This window comes from Amblyraja radiata, chromosome 39 (assembly GCF_010909765.2).
Source record: "Amblyraja radiata isolate CabotCenter1 chromosome 39, sAmbRad1.1.pri, whole genome shotgun sequence".
Classification (NCBI taxonomy): Eukaryota; Metazoa; Chordata; class Chondrichthyes; order Rajiformes; family Rajidae; genus Amblyraja; species Amblyraja radiata.
The window spans coordinates 3,335,612-3,362,172 of NC_045994.1; the positions used below are offsets into that span (position 1 = coordinate 3,335,612).

General features: G+C 44.7%; 1 protein-coding gene across 2 annotated transcripts in view; it reads right to left on the reverse strand.

Annotated features, from left to right (window-relative positions):
* Window positions 1-24,520, reverse strand: part of pold2 (DNA polymerase delta 2, accessory subunit) — a 32,287-nt gene extending 7,767 nt beyond the window's left edge. The window contains exons 1-3 of one of the 2 annotated variants that reach the window (XM_033013922.1): window positions 24,095-24,520; window positions 18,392-18,507; window positions 4,295-4,418 (exon numbers count right to left, since the gene is read on the reverse strand). In XM_033013922.1, coding sequence (XP_032869813.1) covers window positions 4,295-4,418; window positions 18,392-18,507; window positions 24,095-24,320 — 466 coding nt within the window. In that variant the 5' untranslated portion in view covers window positions 24,321-24,520. Of the gene's footprint in view, window positions 1-4,294; window positions 4,419-18,391; window positions 18,514-24,094 lie in introns of both variants that reach the window. The other variant, XM_033013921.1, reaches the window with a different exon arrangement.
* Between the last annotated feature and the right edge of the window lie 2,041 nt (window positions 24,521-26,561).

A 26,561-nucleotide genomic window follows, 5' to 3' on the forward strand; every position in this document is an offset into this window, starting at 1 on the left:
TCACACACAGGCAAAGGTGGGTGAAGCGTCTTGCCCAAGGACACAACGACAGTATGCACTCCAAGCGGGATTCGAACCGGCCACCTTCCGGTAGTCAGCCGAACACTTAGCCCATTGTGCCATCTGTCGTCCCTTTTTTTGTTGAGGCCAGTTCATTTGCTATATTTAAGAGGGAGTTAGATGTGGCCCTTGTGGCTAAAGGGATCAGGGGGTATGGAGAGAAGGCAGGTACAGGATACTGAGTGGATGATCAGCCATGATCATATTGAATGGCGGTGTAGGCTCGAAGAGCCGAATGGCCTAATCCTGCACCTATTTTCTATGTTTCTATGAACTTTGTGCATTACATTTTACAACTGAGCAACAGGATAAACATGGCAAACGATACAAAGGTTACTTAAATCAAATGAGAAACTGGGGAAGAATTTGATCAATTGGAAGGAGAGATAATAAAACATCCAAAGCACAATATGCATATTTTTAAGCATCTGGTTATAAGATACTTTTAAAATCTGATGCATGCTATTTTCTAGCAGCAAGCTAAAAGGATTTACATCAACTATAACATTCATTCCCAATGTTCATCCTAATTAATACAATTTGTTAATATTATTGAATGATCACAGGAAATTTCTGGCAAAGGTAGGATTTTTAAGAATTATTTCTGAATGCACAAAAAGAAAAAGAAAAAAATTCCTTAAATCTGAATTTACTAAGTTAGTCTCTTATTTAAAAAAAGATCAAATCCTAGAAAGCAGGCATTGCAGCCAAGGCTAGGATTTAATATTTATGCTAAATGTTCTTGAAAAATTATGGCGATCTGCTTTCTCAACCCATTGCAGTCCTTATTGTTGTTGACCAAGTGACAATGTACAAACAGTAATATACCCAAGTCGACATTGCGTACACGTCTAAGTGACGTACCAATGCACCCACTTCCTTGACCTTTCAGTCAGTCGTAGTTGATGTTTGACTGGGGTAATGTTGTCATGTTTAGAAGAATTAGGGGTGAACTCAGAAGGGAAGTAGAGCTTATCTAGGAAATTATAGGTCGGTGAGCCTCACAGTGGTTGGGAAGCTATTGGAGAGGAGTTATTCTCATTTGGAAGACAATGGGCTAATTAGAGACAGTCAGCATGGCCTTATTATTAGTTTAGTTTATTGTTACGTGTACCGAGGTAGAGAAAAGCTTTTTGTTACCTGCTAACCAGTCAGTCGAAAGACGATGCGTGACTGATCACAATCAAGCCGTCCACTGTGTACAGATACATGACAAAGGGTTTTATGTTTAGTGCAGGATAAAGTCCAGTAAAGTCCGATTAAGGATAGTCCGAGGGCCTTCAATGAGGTAGATAGTAGCTCAAGGCTGCTCTCTAGTTGTTGATAGGATGGTTCAGCAGTTGCCTGAAAACAGCTGGGAAAACACAGTCCGTGAATCCATAGGTGTGCGTTTTCACACTTCTGTACCTCTTGCCTGATGGGACAGGGGAGAAGAGGGAGTGACCTGTGTGAGACTCATCCTTGATAATGCTGCTGGCCTTGCATAAGCAGCATGAATTGTAGATGGAGACAATGGAAGGGAGGTTGGTTTGTGTCATGATCTGGGCTACGTCCACTATTCTCTGCAATTTCTTGCGGTCTGGGAAGGAGCTGTTTCCAAACCAACCTATCTTGATAAAATGCTTTCTACAGCGCATGTAGAGAAGTTTGGGAAAGTTATTGGGGGCATGCCTGACTGCCTAGGCCTGCTAAGGAAGTCGAGGCAAGGGTGTGCTTTCTTGGCTATTGCTTCGATATGGCTAGTCCAAGACAAGCTGCTGGTGATATTTACTCCTAGGAACTTGAAGCTTTTAACCACCTCTACTTCAGCACCATCAATGTATATGTGTTCTGCTGCGCATTCTGAAGTAGGCTTTGTCTGTGCAGATCACACCGTACAAATTGTATTGATTATTTTGAGGAGGTGACAAGAGTAATCAATGAAGGTAGGACAATGGATGTAGTCTACATGGACTTTAGTAAGGCACATAATGAAGTCCTTCTTGGAAAGCTGATCCAGAATATTAAGATGCACGGGATCAACAGTGACTTGGTTGTGTGAATTCATAGATGGTTCCGTTATAGTTGACATACCTTTGTGACGGAAAGCAGTTATTCTGGCTGGAGATCTGCGAACAGTGGAGTTCTGCAGGGACTGGTACTCTGTATGCAGTACTGGGACCTCTGTTGGTTTGCAAGTTTGCAGATGATACCAAAATTGGTTGAGTTGCAGATAGTGTGGAAGGTTGTCAAAAGCATACAGCGAGATATAGATCAGCTACAGAAATGGCAGATGGAGTTTAATCTGAGCAAGTGTGAGGTGTTGAACTTTGAGAGGTTGAATGTAAAGGGAAAGTATACAGTAATGGGAAAACCATTAACAACATTAATGTACAGAGGGGTCTTGGGGTCCAAATCCATAGCTGCGTGAAGTGGCAACACAAACAGACAGAGTGGTAAAGTAGACTTATGGTATGCTGGCCTTCATAGGTCAAGGTATGAGCACAAGAGACAGGAAGCCCATTGCAGCATTATTGGGCCATGTTTGGAGTATTGTGTGCTTCCCATTTAGGAAGTATGTGGAAGCTTTGGAGAGGGTGCAGAATAGGTTTGCCAGAATCCTTAGGAAAGAACTGCAGATGCTGGTTTAAATCGAAGGTAGACACAAAATGCTGGAGTAACTCAGCGGGACAGGCGGCAACTCTGGAGAGAATGGGTTACGTTTCGGGTCGAGACCCTTCTTCAGACTGATCAGACTCACCAGAATGCTGCCTGGATTAGAGGATATTAGTATTAAGGAGAAATTGGATAAACTTGAATTGGTTTCACAGGAAGGCCAGAGGCTGAGGGAGACACCTGATAGAAGACAAGCCAGGGGTCAAGACCTTCCTCCCCTGGGTGAAAATGTCAAAGACAAGGAGGCATAACCTTAATGTGTCACATGCAACATCTAAAGGAGATATTATTTAAACACGGAAAGTGGTGGGTGGCTAGAGATTCCAGGGATGGTGGGGAAAGTTATACAATAGTGTTTTTTTGTTTTTTTTTAAAGCGGCTTTTGGATTGGCACATAGATATGCAGTGAATGTACAACTCAGCATGGATACTGAGTTGGATGATCAGCTATGATCATATTGAATGGCGGTGCAGGCTCGAATGGCCGAATGGCCTACTCCTGCACCTATTTTCTATGTTTCTATGAATGGAGGGACAGGGATCACATGCAAGCAGGGATTAGTTTAACTTGGCATCATAACTTGGTTCAGCAGAAGCAATGTGGGCTGAAGAACTTGTTCTAGTACTGTTCTGTTATACGGTCCATTACACAAATAACATTCTTAGAACTTAAGAGCAGATACAGTGAAGACAACTGGAATGCCTATAAAACAAATCTAAATAGTTGGCCCTTGAGGGCTAAAATTAGAAGAAAATTCAATGCCTCAAGGATACCAAATCTTCAGTATTCTCTTCCCCAAAAGACAGCGAACTCAGTATATTCAAGGGAGAGATGGACTTATTTTATAGATATTAAGAGAATCAATGTATGTGGGGATAGCATTGGAAGCTGGAGCAGAGGCAATTATCCTTGATCTATCTTGAATGAGGAAGTAGACATATCGCGTCAAACTCCTGCTTTTACGATGCTCCAAGTATCTTCAAAGAAGTATAATAGGCTGCGAAAAAGTTCATTTTCCAGGTGTTACAAATTGCAGTCCATGTGCATCATGGATGGGCAAAGTGGTTATACCGGTCCTGATATAACATTATTGGCACTCCACTTTCTGGCAAGTAAAAAGCACCATCATATTCAACTTTGGCTTTGTAGATGGCATAGATCAGAAAGCAAGATACTTAGGCAGAAATCTCAACCACCGACCTGCCGATTTACATTGTATGAATATAATTAATATACGGCTGATAATATACAAGCAGGAATATATTCAAGGCGATTAACCTGGATTTATTGTCACCACATTTTGTTGCAACAGTTTGAGGCATCAGATGGAATTGAAAGATATTTGAGAGTTAAGAATCAACATGTACATTCAATAAAATCGTAAATCAGACTTCCATTTGATTTGATTTGAACATATATCACGTATGTTAATACTTAATACAAGTTGAAAGTATATCCAGAAACAAGTCTACGTAACAGGAAGTCTACACGTTACCACAATGTAATTTACTAAGTCATAATTAACAGAACAATTCTCTTAATTGACTTGTATCCTGTTATTGTTGCTTGCGGCCATACCTGTAACAAGTTTCTGAATATCGATCTTGCCCTCCAGTTTGATGCGTTGCAACTCATCCTCCAGAATCAGCTCATCTAATTGGTCCGTGTACTTTGTACGCGCTGGCTGCGGTAACAGGTTATGCTAAAATTTTAAAAAGTCTCCATTTAGAATTTTGAATAACTATGAATCCTCCTAATTCAATCGTTGAGCATTAATGTGCTCCATTAGGTGTGTACGAGCGGAGACCTGGGGTCTCTGCACGACTCCAAAATGATCTGTTGTCAAGATCAGGGATGTGTCAGAGCAGGTGCGGAACATTCTGAAGTGGGAGGGAGAACGGAGTTGAAGCACATGCTGGTACCAACGACATGGGCAGAAAGAGGAATGAGGCTCTCCAGAGTGAATATCAGTACAGATAGAAATTTAGAAAACAGGATCCTGGAGGTTATCAATCATGATTACTCAACAAGCAGGAAAGGACAGATGAATGTGTGGCCAATGAGCTGTTTTGGGAGGGTGTAGGTCCAGGGCAGGAGGGACCTGTACAAAGATAACAGATTACACCTAAACTGGAAGGGGACCAATATCCCTGAAGGAAGCTTTGCTCATGCTTCTTCAGAGGATTTAAAGTAATTTGGTGATTTGGCTGGGGAGAAGAGTGATGGGAGTGTGGTAGGAAACCCAGTAACAATGTGACAGTGAGAGATTGACTTGATTGTAAAGAATAAACCAAGTCTAGTGGGCTGAGGAGCCAGAGACACTTTACGGAGCTTGGGGGAAGGCGGAGGCTGGTAGGCTCAACTCTAATGCAAGAGCCTTGCAGGCGGTTCTAGCATGAAAGAGCACATGTACAGTGCTCTCCATAATATTTGGGACAAAGACCCATCATTTATTTATTTGCCTCTGTACTCCACAATTTGAGATTTGTAATAGAAAAAAAATCACATGTGTTTAAAGTGGAATTGTCAGATTTTAATAAAGGCCATTTTTATACATTTTGGTTTCACCATGTAGAAATTGCAGCAGTGTTTATACATAGTTCCCCCATTTCAGGGCACCATAATGTTTGGGACACATGACTTCATAGGTAAATGCTCAGGTGTGTTTAAATGCCTCCTTAATGCAGGTATAGGAGAGCTCTCAGCACCTTGTCTTTCCTCCAGTCTTTCCATCACCTTTGGAAACTTTCATTGCTGTTTATCAATATGAGGAGCAATGTTGTGCCAATGAAAGTCAAAGAAGCCATTATGAGACTGAGAAATAAGCATAAAACTGTTAGAGACATCAGCCAAACCTTAGGCTTACCAAAATCAACTGTTTGGAACATCATTAAGAAGAAATAGAGCACTGGTGAGCTTACTTGCAAAGGTACTGGCAGGCCAAGGAAGACCTCCACAGCTGAGGACAGAAGAATTCTAACTATAATAAAGAAAAATCCTCAAACACCTGTCCGACAGATCAGAAACACTCTTCAGGAGTCAGGTGTGGATTTGTCAATGACCACTGTCCGCAAAAGACTTCATGAAATGAAATACAGAGGCTACACTGCAAGATTAGTTACACTGCACCATTGGTTAGCTGCAAAAATTGGATGGCCAGATTAGTTTGCCAAGAAGTACTTAAAAGAACAACCACAGTTCTGGAAAAAGGTCTTGAGGACAGATGAGACAAAGATTAACTTATATCAGAGTGATGGCAAGAGCAAATTATGGAGGAGAGAAGGAACTGCCCAAGATCCAAAACAAGAAGGGTTTCGGCCCGAAACGTTGCCTATTTCCTTCGCTCCATAGATGCTGCTGCACCCGCTGAGTTTCTCCAGGATTTTTGTGTACCTTCGATTTTCCAGCATCTGCAGTTCCTTCTTAAACACATACAACCTCATCTGTGAAACACGGTGGTGCGGGTGTTATGGCCTGGGCATGTATGGCTGCTGAAGGTACTGGATCACTTATCGTCATTGATGATACAACTGCTGATAGTAGTAGCATAATGAATTCTGAAATGTACAGACACATCCTATCTGCTCAAGTTCAAATAAATGTCTCAAAACTCATTGGCTGGCAGTTCATTCTACAGACAATGATCCCAAACATACTGCTAAACAAAGGAGTTTTTCAAAGCTAAAAAATGGTAAATTCTTAAATGGCTAAGTCAATCACCCGATCTGAACCCAATTGAGCATGCCTTTTATATGCTGAAGAGAAAACTGAAGGGGACTAGCCGCCAAAACAAGCATAAGCTAAAGATGGCTGCAATGTAGGCCTGGCAGAGCATCACCAGAGAAGACACCCAGCAACTGGTGATGTCCATGAATCACAGACTTTGTAAAGGATATGCATCAAAATACTAAACATGACCACTTTCATTTATATAACATTGCTGTGTCCCAAACATTATAGTGCCCTGAAATGGGGGGACTATGTATAAACACTGCTGTAATTTCCATATGGTGAAACCAAAATGTATAAAAATGGCCTTTATTAAAATCTGACAATGTGCACTTTAACTACAGATGATTTGTTAATATAACAAATCTCAAATTGTGTGCAGAAGCAAATAAATAAATGATGGGTCTTTGTCTCAAACATTATGAAGGGCATTGTAATTACTATGTTATTGTACTCACAGAAATGTGATTAAGTGTAGGGCAGGGCTGACTGCTTAATATCTTGTCAAATCAAGTTTATTGTTATAGGCACAATGAAGTATAGGTGCAATGAAAATCTTGCTCGAAGCAGCATTATAGGCAGATAAATTCTATATTAATTAGAAAACTCCACACAATTAGAAAAATAAGTCCACTGTAATGCAAAAGATTTATAATGTTCCACTGCCAAAGTAGAATTAGGGATGTAGAGGTCGGTTCAAGAACTTGATAGTTGCAAGAAAGTCGTTGTTCCTGAATCTTGTGGCGTGGGACCCGTACAGGTGAAATGGACTTAAAGGGGGAGGACCCATAGGCATTAAAATCGACTTGCCTTGGCTGCCTTCATCAATCTTCTTAGTTGCCGCCTCAAAAGATTTAAGGCAAGTCGATTTTAATGTCATACTCAAGTTGGAGGTAGAGATTCAATGAAAATCTTGCTTGCAGCAACATCACAAAATTAGTGAACAAGATTTTCCTTCAAAGCCATGCAACTATTTCCAATCAGTACAGAATGTACTTAAATCTTATGTATCACAAGAGTTTTCTCCAATAACTTCCCTGCCACTGACACTAGGCTCGCCCGACTTACCCTTGCTCAAGTCACAATGCTAGCCATCCTCCGGTCTTCTGCACCTCACCTGCATTTAAAGATGCAAAAGAATCTCCAGCCATCTCCTCCCTTGGAAATCTGGAATAGATCTCCTCCAGTTCTATGGATTCATTATCCCATATACATCTACAAAATTCAACACCTCCTCCATCTTAATAATGAACTGCTCCATATTATCCACATAACCTGACCTCAACTAACTATCTACCATGTCCTCCTTGGCAGTAAATATAAATGAGATGTATTCATTTCGTACTCTGCCCACACACAGGTTAACCCTTTAGTTCTTCAGGGGACACTATTTTGTTAGCTATGCTTTTGCTCTCATTGTATTTGGAGAATGTCTTCAGATGCCCTTTAATATTACTTGCCTATCTTTGGTTGAGCAGAGCTTTACACGTTGACATTATCTCAAAAAAACCTATTGGATGCACTTAAAGGTCATCTCATCCAAGCACTGTGTTAAGACAATTCCAGTGAATACTAAAAGTTAAAACCCTCTCGGTTATAACCTTTGCTCTTAAACTTTTGTGATTTGCTGATGTATCAATTCCTCCATATTGCATAAAACGATAGCAAAGTCAACAAGCACTCATTCCTATCGATATGAACTCATTGGATGATTCATGCAGAATATCCTTTCTATGTAGACATTATGTGCTCCCTAATAAACACTGCGACTCCCCTCCTCGTCTGCATTTTCCTCTGTAATGCCCAAAACCTCTATACCCTAACATTAAGCTGCTGGTCCTATAATTTCCCTCAACCATACTTTCTTGATTCCATTGCCAAGTGCAGACCCATGCTCTAACCGCACCCAATTTACGCATGAGGCTCTTTGCATTATAATAGGTGCTGTTGTGTATTTGGATGCTTTGAACCGACTTGAATAAGGCTCGGACACGGGAGTAATCTTACAAGCTTCTTTACTGCAGGACTCCACCTTGAGTCTACCCGTGCACATGCGTACTTGCACAAGATATCACAAGACACTAATTACATATGCTAATTATCACATACCTAACACTCCTCCCCCTTTAACTTGGAGGCAGGTAACACTATTTCTATTATATACATAACACTCCTCCCCCTTTAACTTGGAGGCAGGTAACACTATTTCTATTATATACATAACACTCCTCCCCCTTTAACTTGGAGGCAGGTAATACCATTTCTATTACATACACCGCACTCCTCCCCCTTTAAGTCCATTTCACCTGTACGGTATATGCTCTTTTCCTACCCATCATTGAATAATACACTGTTGCACAATGGTATTAAACTTAAACCAAATACATTAACCATTGCTTTATGAGTTATCATTTTCTGGTTCATGTATTTGTTTTGTTTTCCTCTTTGTAAGTGGGATCTGACCCATGGCTGCAAGTTTCCATTTTCTAGCAGCTTCCTCTGCTGTTCAGTTTCCCTTCTCTGATTATTTATCTGCTCTTGTTGTTTCATGAGATTCTGCAATGCATAACCCTTTGTCCATTGCTCAGTGAAGGAGGCTCCATGCTGGACTATACTGAAGTGTCCTAATTGTAATCGGCCCTGCATACTTTTGTCTTGACCGACCAGCCTCTCTTCTTTAGACTTTTCTATTAGCAGCTTTCAACTCATTGTCACACATTTATTCAACCTTTCCTTGCATCGTTCAAGCCTTTTCTGTTGTTCATCTACTCGTCTTCTTAAGTCACCTTTCTGGTTCTTTATCAAGAAGTAGGATCTATATTGTCTTTGCAATACAACACTGGCTTTCCTATATCGTTTAAGCCTTTTGTATAGTTTAAGCTTTTTCTGTAGTTCATCTACTTGTCCACTTAAGTCACATCTCTGGTTCTTCATCAAGTAAGATCTATATTGTCTTTTCACTACAACACTGGCTTTGATTTGTGCTCTGCTTAGTTTTCTTGCTTTATAAGCACGGTAGTGAGACTGCACTACAATTGTTGTATCTTTCCATTTGAGGAAGTCTTTCCTATATCGTTTAAGCCTTTTGTATCGTTTCAGCCTTTTCTGTTGTGCCTTTATTTGTCTTTTTAACTCTTTCCGATACCAACTCCTACGGAGTACTGACTGCACATATACAGTAGCTCTCTTTTGCTTAACCCACTGCCTAACCACCATACTCTTGTAGGCAGTCTGAATGGTAATAGTTGCATCACTCATTGGCTGATATTGCACAATCTGGGAGTGCCATATTTTGCATGCTTTGTACCATCTCTGGATCGAAATGACTGCTTGACGCACAGCTCAACTACTCATTCTACCCTACTCCATTAGTATCATCATGTACTACAACCTCCAGTTTAAATTCCATTTGGAATATTTTGGAGGACCAAGAAACCAAGAACCAAGAACCTCTGGCTGCTCTCCCTACCCCTTCAGGACATTCTCTACCTTACTGGAGAAATCACCAAGCCTGACGTTGGGGAGGCAACATATTATTCTGGAGTCTCGCTCTCAGCTAGTTCCCCTCGCCAACAAATAATAATAATAATAATAATAATAATACTTTATTAATCCCCTTATTCAGGGGAAATTCAGATGTCCCTGCAGCACACTAATAAAAAAACAACATAGCATTAAAGAAGTTTAACATTAAAACATAAAAACATCCCCCCACAATCGTTCCCACTGTGGGGGAAGGCACAAAATCCAGTCCCCCATCCTCATGTCCACCCATATTCGGGCCTATTGAGGCCTCCACAGTCGCCGCTACGGAGGCCCGATGTTCCCGGCTATTCTCGCCGGGTGATGGTGCTCCGGCGTCGGGAGAACCCTCTCAGCAGCTTGGGGTGCCATGAACAGCCGCCTCCTTACCGGAGACCGCGGTTTCCAAGCCAACATGCCTCGCTGGATGGAGCTCCGCATACTGGCGATCTCGGCGAGAGATCCCAGGCTCCCGAAGTTTTTTATCGGCGGTCCCAGCATAACGGAGTTCCAGCGCGGCGACCCAGGCAAGGCATCGCCCGCTCCGCGATAGCGTTCCAGCGCTGTGCCGCCGCCGAAGCCGAGGTTCTGGACCGCGAGGATGGGTCGAAGGTGCTGCTCGGAGGAAAGCAGCCTCTCCGACCAGGTAAGGACTTGAAAAAGCAGTTTCCCCCTTCCCCCCCACCACCCCCCCCCACATAAAAAGATTAGACCACCCCGACTACACACTTTAACGTACTAAAAATAATAAAAAATAAGTGGAAAAAAAAGGACAGCTGCAGGACTGGCAGCTGTACAGGACAGTACCCCCTCTAAGAATTCTCCATTATTACTCACCTAGACTTTTCGTTCTCCTGCTGCACAAATCAACCATGATGCCACAAATTCAGCTGTTGGTGCTACTATACAGAGAAGCCATTCCCATTCCCAAAATAATGCACCTGTTTAGAAACATAGAAACTAGGTACAGGAGTAGGCCATTCGGCCCTTCGAGCCAGCACCGCCATTCAATATGATCATGGCTGATCATCCAAAATCAGTACCCTGTTCCTGCTTTTTCCCCCCATATCCCTTGATTCTGTGCTTTTCCCCCATATCACTATGTACAGATCACAGGCTACTCCTGCACGACCTGCTTGTACTTAATGCCCGTCCTGGTAGTCACCTTTCTTCATGTAACTGCAGCATGACCAAAATATTAAACGTAGTATGTATGACATTTTCTTTATCTAGGATACTCCAGCTGCTGCTCCAACCATTCTACGTGGTCTGATAGAAGCTCCAGCTATATTTACTTCGACAACTATATTTACTATAGGTATTGGAAATGTCCCTCATCTCCCATGTCCTGTAAGAGGTTCATCCACCAAGGATGGAGAAACATACTTAACTGTTGCTCACTTTCCTCACCAAACATGATGCTCACCATCAGCACTTTGACCTCACACTCCCTCATGAAATGGCCACATTTACAGTAGCTCTCTTTTGCTTAACCCACTGCCTAACCACCATACTCTTGTATGCAGTCTGATGCCTCTTTTCTTTTAGATACTTCTCAATGACGATCTTGCATATAATGCCGGTCCTGCTGCTGCTTCTAAGCCTTTACTCACTAATTCAGTTTCTTGGAGCCAAGGGTCAGTCTCAAAATACAGGATCAGCCAGTCAGGACAGACAAGATTTTGTTTTCATCCACAGGACAGTGAATCTATGGAATTGTTTACTCAAGGGTTCTTGATACTTGGTTGTGGAGTATATTTAACACAGAGTAGGATTGATTGTTGTATATTAAGGGACACTGGATTAGTGCAACAAAGTGAGATCAAAGTAACACTAGAAAATTTGCAGGTGACAAAGATGGGTGGCAGTGTGAACTGCGAAAATGATGCTAGGGGGTTGCAGGGTGACTTGGGCAGCTTGAGTGAGTGGGCAGATGCAGTATAATGTAGATAAATGTGAGGTTATCCACTTTGGCGGCAAGAACAAGCAGGCTGATTATTAACTCAATGGTGTCAGATTCGGAAAAAGGGAAGTGTAACGAGACCTGGGTGTCCATGTTCACCAGTCACTGAAAGTAAACATGCAGGTACAGCAGGCAGTGAAGAAATCTAATGGCATGTAGGCCTTCATAACAAGAAGTTTTAAAAATAGGAATAAAGAGGTCCTTCTTCAGTTGTACAGGGCCCTGGTGAGACAACATCTAGAGTATTGTGTGCAGTTTTGGTCCCCTAATTTGAGGAATGACATCCTTGCTATTGAGGCAGTGCAGCGTAGTTTCACAAGGTTAATCCCCACGATGGCGGGACTGTCATATCAGGAAAGATTGGAAAGACTGGGCTTGTATTCACTGGAATTTAGAAGGATGAGAGGGTATCTTATAGAAATGTATAAAATTATAAAAGGACTGGTCATGCTAGATGCAGGAAAAATGTTCCCAATATTGGGAGAGTCCAGAAACAGGGGGCCACAGTCTAAGAATAAAGGGGAGGCCATTTAAAACTGAGATGAGAAAAATCTTTTTCACCCAGAGAGTTGTGAATATGTGGAATTCCCTGCCACAGAAGGCAGTAGAGGCCAATTCACTGGATGAATTTAAAAGTTAGATAGAGTTAGGTAGAGCTCTTGGCGCTAGCGGAATCAAGGGATATGGGGAGAAGGCAGCCATGATCACAATGAATGGCGGTGCTGGCTCGAAGGGCCAAATGGCTTCCTCCAGCACCTATTTTCTATGTTTCTAAAAGATATTGAATGGTGGAACACGTACGAGACAACAATGGCTTACTCCTGCTTTATTTCTCATGTTCTAAACCAAATTGTTATATGACAAAGTTGACTTACAGATCAAGTGACAAATAGGTCAGACAGACATTGCACAAACATTAGAGGAAGTAAAGTGTTGATAATCAAAGATAATCAGCAGTCACTGGGCCTTTCATCCAGAAAGGTTGCAAACACCAATCACCCACTTTAGTTTACACCTTTCCCTCACCTAACAATGAACCATTCTACAGTTCTTCAGCGTCGTCTGCTTTGATCTGTCATTTTCACACCCTACCCTTCCATATCTCCAGTCTCCCTCTCCCCCGACTCTCAGCCTGAAGGGTCTCGATCCAAATCCCCTGCAGGAACTATACATCAGAAGGTGCAACTCCAGAGCCAATAAAATCATGGGAGACCCCTCCACCCATGCAACGGACTGTTCCAGCTGCTACGGTCAGGCAAACGCCTCCGTTGCCATGCTGTGAGAACGGAGAGGTTGAGAAGGAGTTTCTTCCCAGAGGCCATTAGGACTGTAAACTCCAATCTCACCAGGGACTAACTTTACTGAACGTTTTTCCTTCCAATATTTAATATGTAAAAGAATATGTGTGTGTTTATGATTGTGTTTATAGTTTGTTTGGTTGTTTGTTTGTCTTTTTGCACAAAGTCCACGAGCATTGCCACTTTCATTTCACTGCACATCTCGTATGTGTATGTGACGAATAAACTTGACTTAACTTGATCACCCATTTCTTCTCTCCAGAGATGCTGCCTGTCCCACTGATTTACTCCAGCTTTAGTTTATGTTCCTTTGTGTTCTCACTCTCTACCTGCTCCCATTCACTCATTGACCAGATCAGCTTATTTACCGCTTATCCCTATAGACACCCTGGTTTTATCCTAGATATCCCCATACCAATTCTCCCTGCACCTCAAGGACCTTCTTTTGTCCCCTTCCCAGTTCTTAAGGTATTCAAGCAGAAACAATAACTATTTCTTTTCCACAGATGCAGCCTGTGCCTTTGTATTATTTTGATTTTCACCCAATAACTTTCTTCTTCTTCTGTCGTATGTCTTTTAGGTCTGCAGCTCCGTTGAGGCGAGCCAGGCCAACGTGTCATCGTCCAGGTCAATCAGACCTTGTTCACCATTCGGTGGCCGGTATTTGGGGCAACTGGTGACTATGTGCTCCACTGTCTGTGTTGGGTCACCACACTCGCAGGAGGCGCTGTCCACGAGGCCCCACTTCTTCATCGCTACTCCATAGCGTCAGATGCCTGTCCTCAAGTGGTTGAGGGTTGTCCACTGCTTTCGGGGCAGGTCCTGGCCAGGGACGTCCATGGGGTCATTGATGTACTGGTGTAGCCTAGATGGTTCCGCTGACTTCCACTGGTCTCTCCATCTGGTCTTGACCCAGGCGGCCTTAGAAGCGTCAGCCGGTGTTGTGCAGAGCAGCTCTTGGGCTTGCGTGGCAAAGGGGTGCCGTGACTTGAGGCGCACTCGTCGTGGTGTCTCTGTGACGATCTGATGGAGGAGGTGGGAATCACTGGTCTGTGCCTTTCGAGAACAATGGTTCTGAACTTAAAGAAAGGTAACTTTGAGGGTATGAGACGTGAATTGGCCAAGATTGACTGGCAATTAATTCTAAAAGGGTGACGGTGGATATGCAATGGTAGACATTTAAAGACTGCATGGATGAACTACAAAAATTGTTCATCCCAGTTTGGCAAAAGAATAAATCAGGGAAGGTAGTGCATCCGTGGATAACAAGGGAAATCAGGGATAGTATCATAGAAACATAGAAACATAGAAAGTAGGTGCGAGAGTAAACCACCAGGTCCGTCGAGCCCGCACCGCCATTCGCTCATGGCTGAACACTAAACAGACACACTTACCCACAAACAGTAGACACAAGACACAGAACACAAGACACTACCCTCCCCTTTATACCGCTATCACCCCTCTCCACCCCAAAAACCTCGTGATCTCCTGGGAGAGGCAAAAAAACGGATAAAAACCCAGGTCCAATTCGGGAAAAAAATCCGGGAAATTCCTCTCCGACCCCAATCCAGGCGATCGACACTTGTCCAGGAGATCACTCAGGTCTTACTATACTAACCATACCTAGGTCCATATCCCTGCCCTCTCCCCGTAGCCCCTTATCCCCTTGGCAGCTAAAAAACCATCTATTTTAGTCTTAAATATATTTAAAGTTTCTGCTTCCACTGCTCCCTGGGGCAGTGAATTCCATAAATTAACCACCCTCTGGGTGAAGAAGTTCTTCCTCATCTCCGTTTTAAAAGAGCCCCCCCTTATTCTGCAACTATGTCCCCTAGTTCTAGTTTCCCCGATCATTGGGAACATCCTCGGTGCATCCACCCGATCAAGGCCCCTCACGATCTTATATGTTTCAATGAGATCGCCTCTCATTCTTCTAAACTCCAAAGAGTAGAGTTCTAGCCTACTTAACCTTTCCTCATATGTCAATCCCCTCATTGCAGGAATTAATCTTGTAAACCTTCGCTGCACTGCCTCCAGGGCTAGTACATCCTTTCTTAAGTATGGACCCCAGAACTGTACACAGTATTCCAAATGTGGTCTCACTAATACTGTGTACAGCTGCAGCAAGACCTCCGTGTTTTTATACTCAATCCCCCTAGCAATAAAGGCCAAAACTCCATTGGCCTTCCTGATTGCTTGCTGCACCTGCATACTAACTTTTAGTGATTCTTATCATCCTTTAGTGATTCTTATCATCCTTATCAAAGCGAAGGATGATGCGTACAAATTAGCCAGAAAAAGCAGCATACCAGAGGACTGGGAGAAATTCAGAGACCAGCAGAGGAGGACAAAGGGCTTAATTAGGAAAGGAAAAATAGATTATGAAAGAAAACTGGCAGGGAACATAAAAACTGACTGCAAATGTTTTTATAGATATGTGAAAAGAAAGAGATTAGTTAAAACAAATGTAGGTCCCTTGCAGTCAGAAACTGGTGAGTTGATCATGGGGAACAAGGATATGGCGGACCAATTGAATAACTACTTTGGTTCCGTCTTCACTAAGGAAGACATAAATAATCTGCCGGAAATAGCAGGGGACCGCGGGTCAAAGGAGTTGGCGGAATTGAGTGAAATGCAGGTTAGTCGGGAAGTGGTGTTGGGTAATTGAATGGATTAAAGGCCGATAAATCCCCAGGGCCAGATAGGCTGCATCCCAGAGTACTTAAGGAAGTAGCTCCAGAAATAGTGGATGCATTAGTAATAATCTTTCAAAACTCTTCAGATTCTGGAGTAGTTCCTGAGGATTGGCGGGTAACAAACGTAACCCCACTTTTTAAGAAGGGAGGGAGAGAGAAAACGGGGAATTACAGACCAGTTAGTCTAACATCGGTAGTGGAGAAACTGCTAGAGTCAGTTATTAAAGATGGGATAGCAGCACATTTGGAAAGTGGTGAAATCATTGGACAAAGTCAGCATGGATTTACGAAAGGTAAATCATGTCTGACGAATCTTATAGAATTTTTCGAGGATGTAACTAATAGCGTGGATAGGGGAGAACCAGTGGATGTGGTGTATCTGGACTTCCAGAAGGCTTTCGACAAGGTCCCACATAAGAGATTAGTATACAAACTTAAAGCACACGGCAATGGGGGTTCAGTATTGATGTGGATAGAGAACTGGCTGGCAAACAGGAAGCAAAGAGTAGGAGTAAACGGGTCCTTTTCACAATGGCAGGCAGTGACTAGTGGGGTACCGCAAGGCTCAGTGCTGGGACCCCAGCTATTTACAATATATATTAATGATCTGGATGAGGGAATTGAAGGCAATATCTCCAAGTTTGCGGATGACACTAAGCTGGGGGGCAATGTTAGCTGTGAGGAGGATGCTAGGAGACTGCAAGGTGACTTCGATAGGCTGGGTGAGTGGGCAAATGTTTGGCTGATGCAGTATAATGTGGATAAATGTGAGGTTATCCATTTTGGTGGCAAAAACAGGAAAGCAGACTATTATCTAAATGGTGGCCGATTAGGAAAAGGGGAGATGCAGCGAGACCTGGGTGTCATGGTACACCAGTCATTGAAAGTAGGCATGCAGGTGCAGCAGGCAGTGAAGAAAGCGAATGGTATGTTAGCTTCCATAGCAAAAGGATTTGAGTATAGGAGCAGGGAGGTTCTACTGCAGTTGTACAGGGTCTTGGTGAGACCACACCTGGAGTATTGCGTAGTTTTGGTCTCCAAATCTGAGGAAGGACATTATTGCCATAAAGGGAGTGCAGAGAAGGTTCACCAGGCTGATTCCTGGGATGTCAGGACTGTCTTATGAAGAAAGACTGGATAGACTTGGTTTATACCCTCTAGAATTTAGGAGATTGAGAGGGGATCTTATAGAAACTTACAAAATTCTTAAGGGGTTGGACAGGCTAGATGCAGGAAGATTGTTCCCGATGTTGGGGAAGTCCAGGACAAGGGGTCACAGCTTAAGGATAAGGGGGAAATCCTTTAAAACCGAGATGAGAAAAACTTTTTTCACACAGAGAGTGGTGAATCTCTGGAACTCTCTGCCACAGGGGGTAGTTGAGGCCAGTTCATTCGCTATATTTAAGAGGGAGTTAGATGTGGCCCTTGTGGCTAAGGGGATCAGAGGGTATGGAGAGAAGGCAGGTACGGGATACTGAGTTGGATGATCAGCCATGATCATATTGAATGGCGGTGCAGGCTCGAAGGTCCGAATGGCCTACTCCTGCACCTAATTTCTATGTTTCTATGAGAGAGGGCCAGCGTGGCTGCTTCTCGTCTGATGTTGGCTGGGGTGATGCCAGCGAGGACGGGCTGTTGGTTTACTGGGGTGGCTCGTAGGCATCCAGAGACAGTCCGCAGGGCGCTGTTGAGGGCAGCATCCAGCTTCTTGGCGTGAGGGCTACGGCACCAGACTGGGGCGCAGTACTCGGCGGCTGAGAACACCAAGGCCACTGTGGACATGCGCAGTGTCTTTGCCGTGGCTCCCCATGTGGCGCCGGCTAGGCGGCGTATCAGTGCGGCACGGGCGCTTGTCTTTACCTTGGCACCTTCCAGTTGTTGTTTGAATGACAACGTTCTATCGAGCTTCACACCGAGGTACGTGGGGACAGGCTGGGACCGTAACTGGGCGTTACCCAATAACATTAATCCAATTTCTCTCCCCAAATTCCCTTCCATTAACCCATATTCTACCACTTAGGAATAATTGATAGTGGACAAGTAACCTGCCAAACTGCATGTCTTGGGACATGGGAAGAAATTACAACACCCAGAGGAAACGCATGCAGTCACAGAAGAACTTGTGAACTCCATAGTGGATGACAAGCACTAAGGAGGCAGAGGCTCTACACGCTGCACCACCTTGCTACCCATGTTAAACCAAACCTAAACCTGCTAATCAGCAATAATTAAATATCAATTAATTCTGAAATGAGTCACAGACAAATTTTCAAGCAATTCATAACTGATCATTACTGAACACTGAAAACAGTCGCATAAGGAAAATAAGTCAAAGGATTAATACTATCTGTCAAACAGTACAATAGGTCAAACTTGGCAAAAAGGACTAGTTTAAATTGGTCAGCAGAGATGAGTTGGGCCGAAGGGCCTGTTTCTATACTGTATCACTATCCTGATACCCACCTACCTCTTCACTAATTTCACGCAAGATGGATGGTTTCAACTCCATGTTTTTGAAGAGAGTTCCAATCACAGAACATTTTTCCTTGACCTCCAGTTCACACAACCTCTTCACTGCCACATCTGCTCCTGGAAAACAAGCACAGCATCAATCACCAGCTCCTGGCACAATTTTCAAATTCAGGTTGTACTAATTTAAGGTCATACTTTACAACTCAATTTAAAACATTTTCATCCATTTTGAAAATATCAACATTGAAAATATAAGGAATAAACTCACTTAAATATCTCCTTTCAAGAAAATTGATATCTGTAATTTTAAAACAGAACAGTGCATCTGTCCAGGGACATACTCCCCATATCAGACACAAGGAACTGCAAACGCTGGTTTACAAAAAAGCGAAGGGGGTCAAGCAGCATCTCTCCTTGCACCTTCTTTCCTTATCTCATTATTATTTGTCTTTTGATCCCAGGCCTTTGTCCCACCATCTGCCAATCCCCAACACATCTGTATTCATCTATCACTTGCCAAGCTTTGAACTGCCCCCAGCTTCACCCTGCCTTTCCTCACCCCCCACCGACAATGTCTTGATCTGAGATGCTGCCGGACCCACTGAGCTATTTCCACACTTAGTGGTGGTTTTTTGCCCAGATCAATTTCACATTTGACAATGGAACTGGCACGGTGACACAGCTGGTAGAGCTGCTGCCTCACAGAATTGAAACAAGAGTTCAATTTTGCCCTCGGTGTTATTTGAGTGGAGTTTGCACCTGTGACCACATGGTTTTCATCCAGATCCTCTGGTTACCTCACACATCCCAAAAGACATGCAGTTAATTAACCTCTGTAAAATTGCCTCGAGCATGTGGATGAGAAAGAAGGATAAATAGAACTAGTGTGAACAGGTAATCGATGATTGGTGTGGACACTTAGCCGAAAAGCCTGCATCTCTAAATAAAGAACTGGGAACTCCATACATAAGTGAATAATTATTGACTAGATAGTTTTAAAATATACTGAAAGATACCGATGGTAACAAGACCCTTTGGGCCTACCAAGTCCACACCGACCAACCAACACCCGTTCACACACTCTATGTCATCCCACTTCACAATCACTCCCTTGGCAGTTTACTGAGACCATTTAACCTCCAAACCGTATCAACTTCTCTAGTTATAATATAATTAGTTTCAAGTTAAAACAAAAAATGCAAGCAACACTCAGCGTCAAGCAGCAACAATGAGGAGAAATAAAGCTAATGTTTGAGGTCGTAGATCACTCATCAGAACTATTACAGAGATGTTAGTTTGAAATTATTCAAGGGTGGTGAGGAGAGATGAATAGGGAATACCTCTGACAGGATGAGGCATGGGTTGCAAAGGTGATTCAAGTTTGCAGAGCCATCTGGTAGAGAGATTACAAAGGGCAGTTAGAGAGATAGAAAACAAAATAAGTGTTCAAACTGTGAATTACAGGTCAGTGCTGCTGCTGAGAATGTTGGAAATCAGGCGGTGTCTGCGGCAAGTGAAAATCCAAGTTCATATTTTAAGTGGATAACACTGCAAGTTCATTGAAAATGTCAAATTCAGTATTCAGTCTCAGAGGCTGCATAATGCTGAGTTTGATGAGGAAGGATGGTTATTCCTTTCAAAGGAATAGCGCAGGAATCTGCAAGCAGATAGATCAGAGCAAAAGTAGCATTGACAATTAAATTGGCCGTCAGGATCATCCCCATGATCTTATCCCTAACCAGTCTGAAGAAGGATCTTGACCCGAAACGTCATCCATTCCTTCTCACCAGAGATGCTGCCAGTCCCGCTGAGTTACTCCAGCTTTTTGTGTCCAACTTGGAAAATTGCAAGTGAAACAAATCGCTGCATCACCTAAAAGGACTGTTTTGGTCCCTGGATGGTGGCAAGAGATGTGGTAAAATAGCAGGTGTTGCATCCGCTGCAGTTGCATATTAAATTACTGTGTAGTGGGAGAAAATAGAAGACCAAACCAGGTAGAGAACGGTTCCTTCAGAGTGCTTATGAGGGGCTTGCACTGTCATGGTCTCATTGCCTAGTATCACATATAATTTATTGTATTACAATATAATAGAACTTTATTAATCCCAGGAGGGAAATTGATCTGCCAACAGTACAAAAACACAAAAAACATGAAACATGAAATTAAAGTGACGAGTGGAAAGGATTGGGGATGTGCAAAGATTGGGGAGAAGAGAGTGGAGTCAGAAAAGAAACAGAAGGATTTACCGCACAACAGAAGGATGTACAGTTGATAGCCACAGGGAATTGTTGTTTATACTAAATGTGTATGCTGATGCACATTAATGTGTCGGTAAAGGTGCAGCAAGAATTTCATGGTTCCATTCCTGGTGGAAATAACAATTAAACAATATTGACTCTTAAAGGGAACTCTGTTCTTAATCTGGTGGGGGAAAAAGAGTGAGCAAGAGAAAGGTGGGGAATTATATGAGTGCTGCAGAGGCCACTATTATCCATGGCAGAATGCAAATCATGGTTAAGAAAAAAAAGAAAATATCTCAGGAGGAATTTGTATGGGAAATCCCCTCCATTGTAAGCTTCCTGTTATGTCCCACCTTTGGTCCACACTTTCTCCCTGCAGCCCTTGATGAGGACCAAAAGCAACTTGCTCAGACAATTTATGTCTACAAATAGAAAAGCAGACAATATCCTGCTTGCACAACTCCAGGTTGAACACCGACTTTTCCGACACCCTCGATCGCAGGGCCTCTCTAAATTATAAATTTTTCTGGACCAACAGAGGTCACATGACGATGAAATGACAATACATCCCCGGTCCGCCAATGACCCTTACTGGGTCTTCAAAGCACCACGGAGTGTCAGAAACGTAAAAAAAGATATAAAATGTAAACTGAATGTGAATGGAATGACCTGCTGACCCATCCCCGACTTGCACCGTCTCCCCGCCCGTTTAGAACCCTGGCTACCCAGCCCTCTCCTGAATCGAAAAGTGCACCAGCGAGCCCTTCTTCACCCACCGACAGGACACAAAGTGCTGGAGTAATTCAGCTGGTTACAGTCTCTGGAGAACACGGATAGATGACATTGGGACCCTTCCTTGAAATGATTCAGTCGGCCGAGTTACTCCAGCACTTTGTGTTGTTCCACTTTAAAACTAGGTTCCATTGCCATTGGTCTGCACCAACGAGCCCTTCTACGTCAGTTCACACGGCTGTTGTTGCAGCTCATGTTGTAGCTCTTCAGTGTGCCCCCACTGACATAATGTGCTCAGTCACTTGGGGCTTCCTCTCCTCTCGCCTGCTGGGACTTCCAAGATGGAGTATGTCAGCGGGGGAAACGGTGGCGCAGACGGGGTAATGAGAGGGCGAGGGATTGGATGGGGGGGGGGTAGTGGAGATTGGGGTGGGGGGGGGGGTAGTGGAGATTGGGGTGGGGGGGGTAGTGGAGCTTGGGGTGGGGGAGGGGGAGTGGAGATTGGGGTGGGGAGGGAGAGTGGAGATTGGGGTGGGGGAGTGGAGATTGGGGTGGGGGAGGGGGAGTGGAGATTGGGGTGGGGGAGGGGGAGGGGGAGCGGAGATTGGGGTGGGGGAGGGGGAGCGGAGATTGGGGTGGGGGAGGGGGAGCGGAGATTGGGGTGGGGGGGGCGTGGAGATTGGGGTGGGGGAGTGGAGATTGTGGTGGGAATAGTGGAGATTAACGGGAGCCACGGCTTCCGACCAGGTCGCCACCTCATCCTGCCAGTACCCATCCTCAACATATTTCACTCAGCAACCAGCTGATAACTTTCCTTCCACTCCATACTGCCATGCAAATAAGCTAATAAACTGAATCTAAACAGCACCTCGCAGTCTACTTGGTTAATCAAAACCCCAAAGCTCCCCTACCTCCACCCACATTTCTCCATCCGTCCTAGTCACCGTACTTATTTCTCCTTTTACATAGGCTCATCTCTACACCCGTCTCATTTTCCTTTAATCCCATCCTCCTGTTCCATTCCACCTATATCCCTCCCTGCAACTTTACATTTCACCCTCTTATTCTCTCCTTATCTAATGCTATTTTTGTCTCCTTTTCACCTCCAACATTTGTCACTTACTCCACCTATCTGTCAATCACCCCCCCCCCCCATCGGTTTCCACTCATCACTTGCCAGGCATTGTCCTGCCTCCACCCTCTTTTTCCAGCTTTCCCCCCCTACTACAATCAGTTTGAAGGGACGCAATTTAAAACTTAGTCTGTCCAGTCCCTCCACTTCTTATCGAGTCTACATCACAAGATTAGAAATTGTTCAGCCAGAGCTGAACACACTTCTCGGCATCTGCATACAATGGCGACTTGCGCTTCTTGTGTGCGTAGTAACTGAATGAAATTTTCAGTTATCATAGATTGAAGCATTCTGAAACAAATATAAAATAATCTTACTTGGATGACCTGAAATTACAGCATATAATTAGTTAGTTACCTAATTGTAGCTAATTTCAGACTTCAATTACTAGATCTAAACATCTATCCATTTCTTAATAAATGATTAACATTTTTAAATAGCCTAAATGTCCAAATAATATTCACAAATAATTCACAATAAAACATGATTTTTAAATCTCATTTACATTAATTTATAGGCCAAATGGAAGGAATTTAGTGTTTAATTGCTGTAAATAAATGCCCATTTAAATCAGCTTTCCAGTGGGTCCCTGTGGAACGCGCTGGTTTAGAACGTTCACATTGCGGTAGATTTGTGCCCCAAATGCCGAGAAAAATACTGCGCGATATAATGGGCCCAAATTGAGCTACTCGCAATATTAAACTTTGTATAAAGGGATCTTTAGAAGCCCTTTTTAATGTAAAAATATACAACGTAGTGGTGGAAAGATTGGTGGAACAAGGGCCGCGAGGTGATCGCTCTTTCCTTGACCCCGTCCCTCCACTGATGCTGCCTGGCTTGCTGAGTTCCTCCACCACTTTGTTTTTGACTAAATCTCAAAAGGGCGGCACGGTGGTGCAGCGCTGGAATTGCTGCCTTACAGCGCCAGAGCCCCAGATCCTAGGTTCGATCCTGATTACAGGTGCTTGTCTGTACGGAGTTTGTACATTCTCCCCGTGGCCTGCGTGGGTTTTCTCCGAGATCTTTGGTCTCCTCCCACACTCCAAAGACTTACGTATAAATTTGTCCCTAGTGTGTGCTGATGGCATTAATGTGCGGGGATCGTTGGTCGGTGCTGACTTTGTGGACCAAAGGGCCTGTTTCCGCGCTGTATCTCTAAACTAAATTAAAATCTCATCCACTTGTGTATCTGATGTAATCTGCCATGCCAGTGCCCAACAGTACTCATACCTCACACGTCTCCTCTCCACAAACCGTACCCATCCCTATGATGAAATGTCATATCCTTGCATGCTTAATCATTTATTGTCCCAGCTGGGACCCCAGCATCCCTTCTCCAACCCCCTCACAACCATGAAAACCACCCTACCTGTATCAGTGTATCCTCATGAACCACCACTCCCAAGCTCCCACCACCCCTTCCCTCCCCATCCCACACTTCCTCACCCCTCCCCATCTCATCTCACTTCTCACCTCTCCTCCTTACCCATCACCCTTCCTCACCCCATCCCCCACCCTCATCCCTCCCCACACCATTCCCACCCCAGCTCATCCCTCCCCATCCCATCATACACCCACTCATCCCATCCTCACCCCATTTCAGTTTGGCCCTCTCGATGAGTGCGGGTCTCATCTGCTTCAGCCGGGAGGCGTAGATGCTGGCGTACTGGCGGTTGAAGTGGCGCTCGCCCAGGGTGAAGCAGGCCGAGCAGTTAGTGTAGGAGGCCGTGGGCTGCCGCTCAAACGTGGGGCCGCTCTGCTCGGGCAGCGACGCCGACAGCAGCGTCCGCTCTCCGCGGGCGGCGTGCTCAGAAAACATGGCGCGGGCGGGCAGGGCAAGGCAAGAGGGGTCGGTCGGGCGCCAAGTAAATCCTCCCTCACGGTTTACTTCACTCGCCCGCGTTGAGAGGAGCCGCCGCCTTGTTGACGAACCGGTGACTTCCGCCCGAGCCCGGTTCCCGCCAACTGGCGCGCGTGCGTATTCGACGGCCTCTTGGCGGGCATGGGATGGGTTGCGGGGCCCTAGTAACCAAAGATCCTTGCTGGTAACTAGGGATCCGCCATGTTGGTGAGGGGCAGCCCTTGCTGACGTCATTGACTGCGGGTGCAGGCGACCAGGGATCCGCCATGTTGGTGAGGGGCAGCCCTTGCCGACGTCATTGACTGCGGGTGCAGGCGACCAGGGATCCGCCATGTTGGTGAGGGGCAGCCCTTGCAGACGTCATTGACTGCGGGTGCAGGCGACCAGGGATCCGCCATGTTGGTGAGGGTCAGATTTAGATGGAGCGTCAAGGAGATATAAAGAGTCAAGTGTGTTTATATCAGGGCTGCCAACATTGGGCGAGAGTTGGGAGTGAGAAATTTGCGAGACACCAAGCCCGAGAGAGCATGGGGGGGGACGAGGAGGAGGAGGAGGAGGAGGGTGTCCCCCTCCCATTGGTACGGAACAATAGCATTATTCAGCTTGAAATTGTGCAATATGGTGCATACTGTAGCGAGTCTTATAACTTACACTTGAATGCAATATATATGCTTTAAATTGGATTGTTTGAAAGGGGGGAGGCTGTGCGATCACTGGTCTTGGGGGTGCCCGGTGAGGGAGTGGAGCAACCGAGTGCGGAGAGGGTGTGGAAGAAGGGTAGGAACGTTTTGAAATTTGATGTATTAAAATCATGTTTTAGTGCACTGTAGAAGTATGATTTCAATGTTTTTTGTATGAAGTATTTTTAAGAGGTAACTTTTTAAGGGGTAACTTTATCCACACAAAGGGTGATGGGTGTATGGAACAAGCTGCCAGAGGAGGTAGTTGAGGCAGGGACCATCCCAACATTTAAGAAAAGGTTAGACTGATATATGGATAGGACAGGTTTGGAGGTATGGACCAAAAGCAGGTGGCGTAGCTGGGACATGTTGGCGGGTGTGGGCAAGTTGCGCCGAAGGGCCTGTTTTCACACTGTATCACTCTATGACTACATTATACCTCCACCATGCATGAATGCTTCAAAATCAAGTGATCGAGTTTTATTGCCATATACTCAAGCATAGAAACATAGAAAATAGGTGCAGGAATAGGCCATTCGGACCTTCGAGCCAGCACTGCCATTCAATATGATCATGGCTATTCATCTAAAATCAGTACCTCTTTCCTGTTTTTTCCCCATATCCCTTGATGTCGTTAGCCCCAAAAACTAATGTAACGCTCTCTTGAAAACATCCAGTGAATTGGCCTGCACTGCCTTCTGTGGCAGAGAATTCCACAGATTCACAACTCTCTACGTGAAGAAAGTTTGTCCTCATCTCAGTCACTAACTGCCCCCCCCCCCTTAATTCTTAAACTGTGACCCATGGTTCTGAACGCCCCCAACATCGGGAACATTTTTCCTGCAGTTACAGTAAGTGAAAATCTAGCAGGCAAGCAGGATGCTTTCTCCAACCACCCCCATTTGAAGTCCACTACCTTCCACCGTTTCTACCCAGTGCTTGGTACTTACTTCCAGCAGCCACTGGTTGTCCTCCAGGATGCACCGAGCCGCAGCCTGATCCATGCCGATTACCTGGGCAAATTCGACACAGACTCTCTCTCTCCTCCCTCTTTTCCGCTCTCTCTCCTCTCAACCCCCCCTCTCTCTCCCCCTCTATCTCTCCCCTCCCCCTCTCTTTCCCCCCTCTCTCCTCTCTCCCTCTCTCTCTCTCTCTCTCCTCTCTCCTTCTCTGTGTCTCCTCTCACCCCCTCTCTCTCCCCTGTCTCCCCCTCTCACTCTCTCCCCTTCCCTCTCTTCTCTCTCCTCCCCTCTCTCTCTCCCCCCTCTTCCCCCCCTCTCTTTCCCCCCTCTCTCCCTCCCACCTTACTCTCCCCCCCTCTCTCTTGTCCCCTCTCTCCCCTGTCCCCTCTCTCCCCTCTCTTTCTCTCCCCTCTCTTTCCCTTAACTCTCTCTCCCCCTCTCTCTCTCTCCCTCTCTTTCTTCTCTCTCTCCCCCTCTTCTCTCTCTCCTCTCTCTCCCCCTCGCTTCCCCCCAACCTCTTTCTCCCTCCCTCTCTATCTCCCCCTCTCTCTCCCTCT